At 39.3% G+C, this 14,940-nt stretch overlaps 1 protein-coding gene across 2 annotated transcripts in view; it reads right to left on the minus strand.

Moving 5' to 3' along the window:
* Positions 1–1,737: 1,737 nt before the first annotated feature.
* EPM2A (EPM2A glucan phosphatase, laforin) overlaps positions 1,738–14,940 on the minus strand; it is a 35,176-nt gene continuing 21,973 nt past the window's right edge. For both annotated transcript variants that reach the window (XM_083607831.1, XM_083607832.1), the window contains exons 3-4: positions 7,427–7,668; positions 1,738–4,417 (exon numbers count right to left, since the gene is read on the minus strand). In XM_083607831.1, the coding sequence (XP_083463957.1) occupies positions 4,143–4,417; positions 7,427–7,668 (517 nt within the window). In that variant the 3' untranslated portion in view covers positions 1,738–4,142. The remainder of the gene's footprint in view (positions 4,418–7,426; positions 7,669–14,940) is intronic.

The raw sequence follows: 14,940 nt of genomic DNA on the forward strand, positions 1-14,940 counted from the left end.
AGTTTTCTACCTCCCACCCTTTTGTCTCTCAAAAATGTATTAGCACCTTTGTGCCAGACTTCCAAGAGGAGCCATACAAAGACATTAGTTTCAAAAATTTGCTCATCTTTTCGGACATAGCATAAACAGGTTTTTGTGTGGTAATGGCTAATGAGCCAATCAGTAGAGCATATTTCAAATTAGTTTTTTTAATGGATAAGTACTAGATCTAGACTTATTATGTAATTATGCTACTGGGGAGGCATCAGTAGTTTGAGACAATCACTTTGTATTGTCCGTGGGCTCTGTCATTTGCATTTGTAGTGCTAGCTAAATTTATTTTTGCCACAGATTTGTAGAGTTGGCAGGGTTCACAAAGGTTATTTAGTCCAAACCCCTGCAATGCAGGAATCTTTTTGCCCAAGGTGGGGTTCGAACGCACAACCCTGAGATTTAATGCTTTAATGACTGAACTATCCGTCATACCTAAGAAAAATATTTGTGTTCCTCTAGATGTGCCAGAATGTGGATTGATAACCAACTATGGTTAGGCACTTTCAACTGATATCAGTGGTAGAGAGTTGTAAGAATACGCTTAACTCTTCACTGCAATAAATGGGATTTAAGACTGTTTCAATTTGGCTGGCTCATCCCCACAATTTACATTAATACACTGGGGCAAACTAATTTTTTTGCAATGCAAGAGGTGGAGGAAATAGAAGTAGCAACCACCATCTGTTGCAAATGATACAAGCTACTATAATAAATTTGACCATATATGGAGAGTATTATACTGTACAAGAATAACACTTACTCTTGTTTTCTTATGGTCACATAATAAACAAGGGTTTACCCTGTGTATGCAGCAGGGAGGGTACTTTCATCAAGAGTACAGCATGAGCACAATGGGTTGAATCATCTCTGCATACTATGGTCCTGATCCCAACTGGCTCTGCCCTATGAGGCTGCTATTTAACTTCAAAAAACTAATTGCATTAATTGCATTCATGGATTTAACATCAGATCTAATTTGGAACTGAAGAGCAGCTCTATAGACTTCTGGGAGGTGAAGATGGTCTATAATAAAATTGTGTTTTAAAAGATAAAAACATTCGCAACACTCACAACAACACCTACACCCACCCACACAGATACATATGCACAAACACACAATTTCCAATTTACTCAGAAACTAAGCGTGAACTATAAAGGACAGATTATTTTGCTTAAGTTTTTTCATACTTTCCATCAACAACCAATAATGGCTTCTATCCGGGACCATATATTTGTCTAGTTGAATTATATTTATGTTTACCAGTGTGGCTGTTCGTATATTATTATCGGATTTACTCCGTGTAAGCGAATCATCTTTGTACTAAGCAAATGACGGGGGAATCTGCTGCATCAAAGGGCATTGTCACAAAATGAAATTCTGTTCTGTGATCTCTCCAAGATGAGTTTTTTGTGTGCGTGCTGGCCTAACAAACAGCAAACATGAGCCAAACTGTGAATAGATAGGGAATATGGGCTGATGCCAACTCCACAAAAATAATGAAGTATATTTGTCTATCATTGTGAGTGTGTTACCTGTTTGGAAAATACACATGGCATGAATTAGCTCTAAACTGGGCTGAAATAGCATACAGAAGGCAAATGACCATACAGAAGGAACTTTAAATATACTGAAAACAATGGTAGGATAAATCATTAAAATCCAACAGGGTGATGAGCAAAACAAATGCATCAATCTAGGCTGCATAGCATGCAAAAAGCACAAGTTTTATTTACCAGCAGTAATAGTGCAGTTTCAATTCTTTAATGACATGTTGGCACAAAACTAAAAATAGAAATAAAACATCAGGCCAGCACACAAAATAAAATAATTAAAACAAATTCCACTCCTTTCCTTACATGCAAGAGAATGGGAATGAAAAGTACATACTGGCAGAGCAATGCAATAGTTTGCTTTTGAAGGTGACTACAACGCTTAAATTCTATCAGCACTGGAAGAAAAAGCTGAGACAGAGCAACTTACAACAGTCTTGTAATGAAGGCTCAGTATTGTTCAGTAATGAAAGCAAAGGTAATAACAGCCCAGTGTGGTTATAACCATGTTGGTGATTGGTGTGCTGAGACTGAGAGCATGGCTTATCAACAACAAGGTCTCTCTGCCTTTAAATAAATGGGGAACAAAGAATGCTGGGATGGGACTTTTCCGTTAACCAGTGTGCATGTTAGCAATGGATGCTGGCGGAAAATCCTGGTATTTTAATGTATTCTGTTACTTACGTACAAGACGAACTGAAAAGGGCACACACACAAAAGAAAGGAACAGAATGTTGCAACAAACCAGTTTTTGAAGTGAAAGACAGAAAATCTAGATGGAAATGTAGAAGAACGGAATGGCAGAACAAAACACAGGGGAGAGTCATGTCATAAAATAATTTCACAATGGAACATAGGAAATTCACCAACTCCTAGTGAAAACAATGTTGGCATTAGATTCAGATGGAACTTGAGTCAAGAGAATTAGGTGTTAGCTTTCCCAAGCTGTCGTAAAACAAAAATAAATATGCAAAAGTTACATAACTTACATTTTTATTGGATGCATAGGGTGCACTGGAAGATATGTTTAGAAACAAAGAAAAGCAAAGTAGGATGCTATAGATAAGCTTGCCACTGTGCCACATATCATTTTATATGGCTTTTGGTGGAGGTGTGAGTGTGGCTCAATACTGCCAGATGCAACTGTCAATTTTAGGAGCCTGCAGTGATCCACTTTCTTTTCTCTTTTACTTTTCTGTCTTTCCCTATAATTTCCTTGTATTTTTCTTTCTTTCAATCTCATCCCTTTCCTTTCTCTGATTAAGCTCTCCACACCCATTACTGACCTCACACACACAAAGAGCCATAGCCACTGTTGTCCCAAACCAGCAAATGTCATCATCAGAAAACTGTTTTGCCATGCAGACTAGCCCTATAAGAGAATAGTGAGTGTGAGGGGTGGGATCCTGCATATGCAGGATTTGAAATATACTAAGTGGATTAGAACTTAAGCTTTAAAAGTTTATTTTTTATTTATTTTACTTTTTACTTAATTATTGATAAACCATATTATACATGCTTAATACACAAAAATACAAGATAATGATCCAAACATAAATGCAAATGATCAAATAAAGATATAAAGGAGACATTCCTGAGGACCTTAAGAAATCATTTCCAACAATATTCCTGGCTTCTCTATCCTCTGGTTTTTCTTCAGATCATATAAATATATTGCTGTTAAAAATCAGTTAAAATCTAAAAACATTATACATATCATAAGATAAAGGTTTGCCCGTACATTAGAAACAAATATGCCAATGCAGACAAGAGTAGTACCCCCGCTTTTTATTTTTCTTTAAAATTTTATTTCACTACAACTTCTATTTGCCAAAGACTGTGCTAAAGGCTCCCTTTGATATGACCAAATAATCCAAATTGCCCAGGTGTGGGGGAAATGATTTTTTAGTTTGTAACAGCTTGTGTTCCGATCCATTCTGACTTCTTTCTATCCCAAGTGTTTCTCTTTTAATTCTTTGCATCATTCACCCATGCCTGATATTGTATAAGAATCTTATGTATGGGTATCCAATTGGCTAGGAAGTTTAGAGGAATTTTGCCCTGTTCCAGCTAGGGGACATACATGCTTATCTTCAGCTGGATGATGTAACTAAATGCACAATCAAGTTCTAAACTTGCAGCTCCTCTATTGGTCCAGCTGCCAGGGCTCTGTATGTGAAGTCCTGTTACAAAATCTACAGTGGTGTTTGTGGAGGAAAGGAGGAAAGATGGATTTAATTCCAGCGGCTTCCCCTCCCCAAACAGCTAATCAATGTGCCAAGCAGCTAATCAATGTGATTACACCTTTTCCAACAAAGCTGCACAATCATAGCCCTGACTGCTGCACACACATTCAGCTGAATCAAAGCCATTTTGCTTAATTGTTCCAGAGAGAAAGAAAAAGCAACATATGAAAGATAAGACTCAGAAGACTTCTTCACCGTTATCACCATCATCCCACCGTTTCCTCAGGCAGTGATCCTGTTTTTGGAGCCAGTTTCACAATTCCTCAAATGCTTGGGTTTGGCAACACTTCTAGCGACGTTCTCTTTTTCTTGCTAAGGCTTGCATGAGGAGCGAAGAGGTCCAAATTTCTGAAAGAAATCCTCCTCGGCACGCACCAGAGCTTCTTCATCGATGTAGACAGCTGCTCTCCTGGAGGCCACAAAATACTGCACTTTCCTCAAGTTCCATCCTAGCACATATTTTAACCAGCCGCAGACTGCAGCTGTGGACCTGCCAACGCCTGCATTGCAATGAACATAGACATTGTGCCCGTTCTCCAGTAGCCCGTGGAGAAGACAGACAGCCTGAGGCAACATTTGGACTCTACCTAGAATTAGAAACAGGACAACTGTCAAATGCATGACAACCCCACACTCACAAGTTAGAAACACTGGTAGCGGTTTGTGTCGTGCCTTAGTTCTAGGTATGGTCATATTTAGCTTGTGAGGATTTTCACTGTGAAACATGATTGCTCTTTTACCTTTGTGAGCTGTAATTAAATAACTGCTTTACAGTGACAGCTCAGAGACTAGCAGAAACAACAATCAGGAGTTCTTCAGCCTGTGTGTCCTCAGTCTAATCCCTATCTAGGACTCTGACCACAGTTCACATAAGTTGCTTAATGCTACTGACACTAGTGACCCTTAAAGGTATAGTTGAGTGTGTCGTCTAAACCTGAGTTTGTGGGTAAGCTTTCTCTTTGCTAACCATGAGTTGTAGCCAACCTTATTCTGATGTACAGTATAGCCTTCCTGAGTACAATTCTATGTATAAGAAAACACAGGGCATGAAGGGCTAAAAGTAAAGTCTAAGTCGGACAAAAGACACAGGTAAAGAAAGAGAAACAGAGACCTCAAAAACTGATTATATATAATGAGTGTGTTTACCCCAATGCAGAGGTAATGTTTTGCCTACACAAACAGGTTTTGGTACGCAGCTGTACTGCTGTGGGATATGATAGGTCACTGTGGATGCAGGAACAAGCATCCAGCAACTGCCCTTCTGTATTTTGCCCCCATATTTTGCCAATGCTGCTCCATAATCAAATACTTCCTTATTTTCCATACTTCCACTTAACATATAATGCAACGGTCTTCTAAGAAGGCTATAAGTAGAGAGATTTTCTCATTCCCTTTGTCCTGTTTTCCAGGGTGATCCTTTAATAAAAGATTCAGCCCAACTAATAAGGATGGAGAAATCTAATTCCCTCTGCCAACGAGAAAATGGGAAGAAAAATGTAAAGTAAAGAAGAGGGCAAAAAACCTTTATAGCACCCACTCCTTGAAATGGCCAGCGTAACTTGACACTGCCCTTTGGCAACTGCCTGGAGGTTGGTTCTAATGATGTGGAGAAGACCAAACTGTTCCTTTTGAATTGGGAAAATAATGTGTTCACAAGAGGTAATAATGGACTACTTTTTGTTGTGACTGTAACTCAAGAACGTATGAAAACTGCACATACTAAAAAAAAAAAAAAAGGCAATAACCAGACTTTGAAGTCATTTCATAAAGGCCACCACCCACTCTAGGTGGCTTTTACCTGAAGTGGAAGGATAAGGGTGGGTGGGTGGGATTAGAGTTGATGACTCTTCATTCGCTTTTGCCTTCTTGCTTCTCTTACAAGAGTGACTACTACCCTGTGTACTTCAGCTATCCCAAGCACTCAGGTTAACAATAAATATTAAAAATTGCCTTACATCCCAACTATGATCTCCAACATGGTATTTTGTTAAGGGTGTTGGAAACTGTAGATCTGAGAGGTACTCTACAGTTCCCATGATTCTTTTTTGGGGGGGGGGTTGCTTTAAATTGGCTTTAGATGGTCTTCATGCAGTTTTAATCTCCAGGTAAGAGCTGGCCTTTTTCAGGGCAAGTTTGGGGCACATTGAATTTGAAGTGATCCTCCTGCAAGGTTTCTTTCTTTTGTTGGCTCTTGTTCTTTTGCTTACTGCTGGCTAATTTAATTTTATTAATTCTTGCTATTAAGTTGTAGTTGTAGTTACTGTTTTCATTGTGTATTTTTTCATCTTTCGTCGCTAGGCACTTTGCAAGTCCTTTTGGTTCAAAAAGGCAGGGCACAAATATTGTAATAGGTAGTAAATAAATTGAAAAATGTTCAAGCACTGTGACTTGGAACAACACAAACATGAAGACCATTATGGAAGTATATTGATTTTGCCTAGAAGCTATTCCTGGAACATTAAAAACAAAAGTGTAATTGTCTTCATCACAAAGTAATTTGAAATTCATGAGGGGTAGCGATCTAGTGTGTTGCATCAGAAGCAAAAGATTTTTGTGACATGAACTTTTGTGGGGAGCAGAATACTTCTGATGCATTAAAGTCACTCTGAGTGACCAGTATCAAATGTGATTCTTTGACTTTTTTGGCACATCTAGTTCCTGGGGCAAAGGGTAATATTTGATGTGAGGAGGGATGGGTGAATATTTCCGTTTCAGTTTCTCTGGTACTTATTTTTCTAATTTTAAGTTCAGGTTTCCACATTCCTGCATCAACTTGTAAACCTTTTTTAAAAAAAGAAATCATCCTGAAAACTCACCAGCATTGTAGTGTGACTTTCTCCTAATATACACATTTTTGCATGCATTTTTGCAAAGCAATTTCCCCTAATATAATGCATTTTGGAATATTATTTTCCACTGATATATTACTCTAATATATACATTCTTGTACACATTACTTGGCTGGAAAACTTTATTGCAAAATTCAGAGAAGTATAAATTTTGAAGGGTGGCTCTGTTTCGCTTCATATTAGATAGATTTGCATTAAATGTGAAATGAATACTTTCCCCTTCCACATCCCTAGATGGGGGAAAGTATGTGCTACCTTTGAGATCAATCGTGATGGTGTACTTTTTTATATATGTGGGAAAACTTCAGATTATGAAATAAATCCCTGTATATTTTGAGTACTACTGATAAAAGCAACTTTTAATTTATTGGGTATATATGATTGCTTAGCTTCATTATCATCATCATATTATTAATCTCAGTAATAAGGATAGAGCTTTCTTTCAGGTACTGTTGAACATCAAGCGTATTCAGCGTATTTCAAGATTGCTCAATGGAGTTAAGAGCAAGCACAATTTAAACAAGTTTTTTTATATATGAGAGCTGCTTGCTAAATCCATAGAACACTCTGATCTTTATCTCTGGGCATATGGTGTGCCATGGCAGCAAATTGCCTGGAAGATAACAGCAAGTAATTTGTGAAGCCGTGTGAAAGCTGATGCTAACCTTTCACACAATGCCTATCTTTTCCTGAATGTTTTTCTTCTTCTTCAAGTTATTCTAACTCATGGCAGAATGTGAATATTACCTTCAGTACTCATGTCTGGTGTTGGCATCCAGACATAAGCAAGTCCTTCTTCTTTATACAGCTTCATGAGAACTTCTGGACTCATAGGTTCAGGATAGCGATTACATCCCCAGGAATTCTGAACAACGTCCCATTCAGTCTGGAAGTTCATTACAGCTGTAATGCCCAACTCTCGTTTTAGCTTTACGGTCACATGCTCCACTTGACGAGGGCAACTTCCTAACCATATATTTGGCAAAATTCTGTAAAAAAAAAAAAAAAATTTTCTATAAACCGGTAACATGATAAAAATACACAGGAAGGACATGATGGGTTTATGGCTGCAATAGCAGGACACCTATGCCGCCTGTACAGCTGGGGTAGCTAACCACTTTTGGCTCAAGATCTGCACTGACAGCCAGCCAAAGTATGAATAGCTTAAGTGTACATGGCCCACACAGTCACTTGCTGGGCAGAGAAGGAATGGCGGAGACTGCCTCCTCAGCCTGACCCTCCCAGAGAAGAAGACATTTCAGAATTACAACAGGGGTTTGAGGGAGGTCACAGCTCAGAGGCAGATGAGCAGAAAAGCTGGGAAATAATGGGAGAGGAGGAGGAGGAAGAGGAGGAGGAGGAAGAGGAGGAGGAGGAAGCACCAGGAGGGCAACAGCTGACAGACACAGTGTCTTTAGAAAGCATTCCAGACCCCATCCCTCTCCCAGAGTTGTTTCTCTGCCGCCTGACACTTCCACACTACATGCTCATACAGACATTCACTCAGGCTGGCAGACTCATACACACATTCAGGCAGGTAGACACACAAATCGAGACAGAGCTGGTGGGGAAAAGGAAGCTGTTGCTCTCCACAGACATCTCACCGGTGTGGTAAGTCACATTCTGCCTGCACAGAGTTTGGAATGGGGTAACTTACACCAGCATGCCTTATGACAGTGGAATTGACCCCAGCTTTTTACAGTTAGGATTGGCTTGTGAGTCTGCAATAGAATTAGTTTGGATATTATAAAGCAGGATACAGTGTCCCATTGATTATCATTTGTGCTCCATTAACACTAACAGTATTCTAGCAGCCATTCATTCAGAAGGAAAACAGTGTTCTTGACATCAAGAGCTAACAGCTTTAGAAACTCTCAAAGAAAGTCTTCCTACATTTGCAGCAGAAAAGCCTTTTATATGGATAATTGATGTGAGCACTACAATATGACATACTTGTTAAACAAGGAAGCTGTCATGAGGACTGCCAGCATAAGTTATAATAGCAATTTTTACCATTCTGTTTTTACAAAATCTGCCTTAAAGAGTTGGTTCATTTGACTGTGCTTTAATGAGAGAAGTTTAATTCCTTCATTAAATTTATCTCTCTAGAATGTGTGGGCTCTGCTTCCGCATAGTAGTAACAAACGTATTAAATACTGAATATCCTCCCTCTATAAGGTAAAGCCTCTATTAATAGCAAAACAGACTGTGCTCAGTTGAAATACTGATTGTACCAACCCAGTATCAGGACAACTGTAGCTCAAGTAATAAATCAATCACATAGGTGGAAGGCCTTCAGTAAGACCTTCCTTTTACATATAAATCATTGGGGTCAACAACACCTCACTAAATTATTTACTTATTTTTACATTGCATCACACTTTTCCTCCCAAAGAGCTCAAAGTGGCATAAACAATTCTCCCCCTATTTGTTTGTTTATTTTATATTGAAATGTAAAATCAAGCATAGAAGAAAACCATCACATAAAACAGATGGAAAATATTGAAGCAGAGACAAAGAAGGACCATAGATTTCAGTAATACATTCCAGACTTTTGATACAATAGAAATTATAACAAATATATATAAATAAAAACACCATTGATATGGTTAACCCTTATATTCCAAGGAGATGAGCTTCATTTTCAGTTAACTTTAGTTTGTAAAACTGTGCACATCTCCCTGTTTTACTGTATTATCCACAGCCATTTATAGACGGGGGTAGGGTGAAATTGGTTATGTTCTGCATTATTAACGTAAACAATAAAATCTTATCAGATAGAAAGAAAATTGACCTTACCAGTTTGTCTCATGGTTCTTAGTTTATATGGTCATTTTTAAAGGGCTGATTCCCTACATTTGTATACCAAGAAGAAATATCTGTTCTGGCTAGATTCCTCCAAAATCAGGCTGTTCTGGCTCCCCCTCCCAGTGTGGTGTAGTGGTTAAGAGTGGTAGACTCCTAATCTGGTGAACCGGGTTCGCTTCCCCGCTTCTCCACATGCAGCTGCTGGGTGACCTTGGACTAGTCACGCTTCTCTGAAGTCTCTCAGCCTCACTCACCTCACAGAGTGTTTGTTGTGGGGGAGGAAGAGAAAGGAGAATGTTAGCCGCTTTGAGATTCCTGAAGGGGAGTGAAAGGCGGAGTATCAAATCCAAACTCTTCTTCTTCTTCTTATTGTCTCAGCAACCCTGTGAAGTAGGTTAGGCTGAGAGACAATGACTGTCCCATGGTCATCTAGAGAGCTTCATGGCTGAGTGGGGATTTGATCCCTGGTCTCCCAGATCCTAGTCCAACACTCTAACCACTACAGTATGATCTCTATAATGTACAAAACGCTACACAAATGGTATGTGTGGGGCGGTCTAACTGACCTCAAGGTTTTTTAATCACAAAAAGTGTTTTCAAAACTTCTTTGATTGAAAGTTGGCATTAAGTCTGGCAACCTGGTGAAGTGAGGGTGCAGGCTACTTACAAACATTTGTAGATTTGACTGGGGTCTCAGTGACCTCCCCCACCAAAAGCTGAATTAGTAGGTTTTGTGCAAATTAATGGGTGAGGAGGTTCACAAAGAACGTTCTAATTTTGGAAAAAAATGTTTAAACAATTCAGGTTTGTAAAGGCATTTTATAAACCTGTGGGGTACCATATGTTCATTTTTTCCCTCAGTACTGTTGAGGAATGCGGTAGAGTTGACCTCAAATGCCACAATAGTAAAAACATTGGTGTATGTGTGCCTCATGGCAATTTTCACCTCAGCATGGCTGAGACCTACCTGGAACATGGAGTTGTGAAAGAGTGACACGAAGTTTTATTTTTTCAGTGCTGTTGGGGTGTATTTGACCACACCTGTTGATGGAGGATTAATTGTATATTTAAACCAGAGGGCCATGGAAAACCAACATTCATATAATGTATAATCCTTGTTCATTATTTTCTTGTTTCTAGAAGTGTAGATCCCAAATCAAGCAGAAGAAATAAAGGCATTTTCACCCTCATGGCATCTGTTCCTGGTCCCTGAGCCTCATGTGAAATCCAAAAACTGACGTGGGAACAAGTTTCATGCACCAGACATTTAAAATTAAGCTCAGATCCTATCTATAGTCCATTTGGTCATCTCAAGTCTACAGTGTCACAATGGCTCCTGACAACTTGGCTTTCTCTTATGTGTTTTTGAGAAGCTGTTTGAGTAGCAACTATCATTTTCTATAGTCCACAAAGTAACAGGGCAATGCAAAGCTTATCCTTGAGTTGGAATCAGAACACTAAGGAGCAGTATATCCATTATAGAGACGAGGAAAAGAAAAACAAACTGTGAATGACTCACACTTCTAATTTCCCTCCTTGCAGTATAACATGAGCAGTGGGACTTAGGGATTTATCCTCTGATAAGATTCACAAGCCCCAAATAACTACTGGAGCTTAGAGCTCTCACAGTGAATGAGATCTTCAAGTCCCACTTTCCATATAATAGGGGACGTGAGAAAGTGTGCGGGGCAAAGAAGCACAAATAGTTGGTGTTCTTTTCCACCTCTGTATAATACAGAAGTCAGTTCTGTCGAATGTGGACAGGACAAGAGGCCTACAAAAACGAGTCATGCATATCAGAGCAAGTCAGGCCAACAGAGGGTAAAGGATGGTAAAACTGTCTGGACCTGAAGTGCAGCTGAGAATATTATCTACCCACTGTGACTCATGCCTCCTCTTATATTGATTGAAAATGGTCAAGGAAGCCTGCCCCAAAGCCAGGGATACCCCTAGGAGATAGAAGGGTAAGTAGCCATTTGATCCTGAGTGCCCATGAAGACTATTTTACAAGGTGATGCAAAGAGGTGGAGAGAACGTTCTTTCATATGTGGTGGACTTGTAAAAGGGTAAAAGAGTATTGGGAAATGATCCATAATGAATTGAAAAAAAAGTACTTGAAAGTACTTCCCCCACAAAACCAGAATCCTTTCTGTTGGGGATAATTCAGACTGAAATTCCCAGGTGTCAAAAAAAGGTTGTTTATGTATGCTACTACTGCGGCCCGTGTTTTGTTAGCCCAAAAATTCAAAACGAGCGAGGTCCCAACAAAAGAATGGCAACTTAAGTTGACAGAATACAGTGGTACCTCGGGTTAAGAATTTAATTCGTTCTGGAGGTCCGTTCTTAACCTGAAACTGTTCTTAACCTGAGGTACCACTTTAGCTAATGGGGCCTCCCGCTGCCACTGTGCGTTTTCTGTTCTCATCCTGAAGCAAAGTTCTTAACCCGAGATACTACTTCCGGGTTAGCGGAGTCTGTAACCTGAAGTGTCTGTAATCTGAAGCGTCTGTAACACGAGGTACCACTATATGCACAATTCGCAGACTTAACATATAGAATAAGAGAACAAGAAGAACATACGTTTAAAGAAGATTGGAAAATGTTTACTGAATACATGGGAAATAATTGTGTACAGCTGAAAACTCTAGCAGCATTGATAAATTCAACAGTGTAAACGAATTTTGATGGATGCAACAATGGAATACTGAATGGTATAGTTTTTGTAAAATATGCAGGGATTTATGATATGTAAAATGAACCATGGAGAGAGAAGGGAAGTCACTGATATCTTAAGAATGTAACATGAGTATTTTAAATTGTAAAACAGAAAATTTAATAAAATTATATATATAAAAAACCCCTATCTTACATTTCCACTGACCTGGCATTCTCATGTAAGGACTTGACAGCAAATTCTTCAGCATGAATCTAGACTCATTTTTTCTAGATTTTTCTCTAATCTTGGGTTTTTGTGTATGTTGTGTGGGGAGGTTGGTAAAAAACCAGTATGAAGGAGGATATCTCTTCCCCTCAAGAATAAGGAATAGGCCAGGTTCTGGAAGTCTGTGGCAATTTGAAAATTGAGCCAAAAAGAGCAGAGGAAACATGGGATCCTGGGAAGTCACTTTTACAGAGTGTTTCTTCTGTCAGAAGATTTTAATTAGTTTAAAGATGCCAAAGCACCAAATGCTTGGATGACTCCCTTCCCACCTTTGTAGATTCTTAATTAAATTTGACAATTCACTCTAGATATAGCTGAAGCCACACATTCTTTTCATTTAATCAATACACACGTGAATCATCTTCTCACCCACAGAGATGTTGTGAGCCTAGAGCTATGAAAGATCTTTGCTGTTTTGACACTATTCTGCACTGCACACCGCCACTCTGAAGCACTAAAAAATCAGCAGCCTCATAAAACTTGCTTGTAGTCTCATGAGCAATCCATCCCTGTCCAGAAGCCTTGTAAAAAGCAGCCCCATGTAAGCAGACTTTAAGTGATGCATTTAACTTGCTTGCATCTATAATGAGGCACTATGTGGCCATCACCTATGGTTAAAAGCTAAACGCTTGCCAGAATTAAGCTACTTTGCAGAAGGAATTGGTAATAAAGTCACTCACCAGCCATTAAAGTTGTTTATACTGCTGATTTTGATTAGATGAAAGCCAATGCATTCTTTTCAAAAGCACAGCAATGAAGTCCTACTTAAACTCTGCTAAGTTGTCAAGAGAAACAGTTCACTCTACTTGACCAGTCATGTGCTGACTCAATCTCTTTGAAAGCTGCTCCACACTCTACATGGCAGATGTTCTTCCAGAGGGTCTGGCACATGTCCAAAGGGTGAACTTTACCAGTCTGATCATATGCAGCATCAGGTATGCCTGAGTCCAGTGATTTGAATGGGCACACTAACACTGCATAGGATTTGGCTATGTTACATTTGAACATAGCTTATTAATGCACAATGGATGCATCAAGGAGCAGTGACTAATTTTGGATTCCTGATCCATGCACTCTTTTTTAGATTCTCATTTTCCTTTCCAAGCTTCTGCTGCTCACTGGTACATAGTGCTCTGCCCCTTGCAGCGTTGAGCTCTCTGAAGGGAAAGAAGAGTGGTCCGGCACATTTGTTCAAAGGCGAAATTGAAAGAGGTGAGATAAAATCAGGCCCAAATTCCAAAGGGCAGTCCAGGCAGGTCAGAGGGAGAAGTGGGCAGCAGTGGGGCAAGGAGCAAAGAGAAACTTGCAGGATTTGGGAGCAAGCAGGAAAAGGTGATCAAGTCTGCATTTGATAAAAGCATACTTCATTTTATATGGTATGGGATAGGAAAAGATAGTGACTAATCATAGAGAAGAGGAGTAAACCAAGATAAAGAAATGGTAAGGCCAGGCCTTAGATCCCAGCAAACTTATGGACTTCAGCAAGAGATGCAACCATTCTGGTGGCTGGAAGGCACATGATTCACTATTCACTAATCAGCCAGTTATTCAAAATGGAAAGTCTCCATTTGCTTATCACCTGTTCTTAATTTATTTGTATACAAGCTTTTTATTGAAAAGAAAATCTAGCTTTTACCTTTGTGTATGGTGCCATTTAGCTTCATACTTCTGTGCCACTACATCACAAGCGTTTTGTACACAATTATAGTAGCTCATTAGCTATAAAGGCAGCTAAGATTAAGATACCTATTTTGTTTTTTCTGTTACTCTTTGGAATTATCCACTGCCTTGCGGGATATCTTCGGAAGAAGAAAATGCTAAGGAGTAAACCCTATACAAATCCAGAATGGAGTCCCTATGACAGTTGGATGGTGCCTCGCATGCCTTCTTCTGGCAACTCCTCCAGCCAAGCTGATGCCAATTGTATTGCTCTGCTTTCCTTTGGACCATACCAGCAGGGCCGAGGGGAGAGTGCTGTCATCTGGGCAGCCCAGGACAGCCATACAAACCCCTAGGCTTGTGCCCTGGAGAGCTCACTTTGCTGAAACAACTTGGGAAGCTCATTTTTCATCTAAATTGTATAATTAGGAGGAGCAGAATTTTGTATTTATAATTTCTTTCTTATTTGCTACCGAAGCTGTACGTTTTAAGACAATTCTACTCCAGGGCTTTTATATGGCAGAAATGAAATAGACTACAATACATTTCCTATGCTCATTTCCCTCTTTTTTCATTATTTGTGGCACACTGGTGAAAAGTAATTAAGCACTGGCAAATTTTCTTCTTAGATGTTATTTAGTCTACTTATCTGAGATCCTCACAAGGGAACAGACTTGGCAACTAAAAGGAGGCAGGCACCTTTTTATCACTGTTTAACACCACATTATATAGTGATATACAACATGTTTGAAACCATGGAATAATAAGTGTTATGTCACCTGCTTATGAAACTATTCATGCTGAATTTAAGAGTCTGGTTTTCTGCCCTACAAGGTGAATAGTGCATTATATT

The sequence above is a fragment of the Podarcis filfolensis genome (genome assembly GCF_964270895.1).
Source record: "Podarcis filfolensis genome assembly, chromosome: 3".
Lineage (NCBI taxonomy): Eukaryota > Metazoa > Chordata > Lepidosauria > Squamata > Lacertidae > Podarcis > Podarcis filfolensis.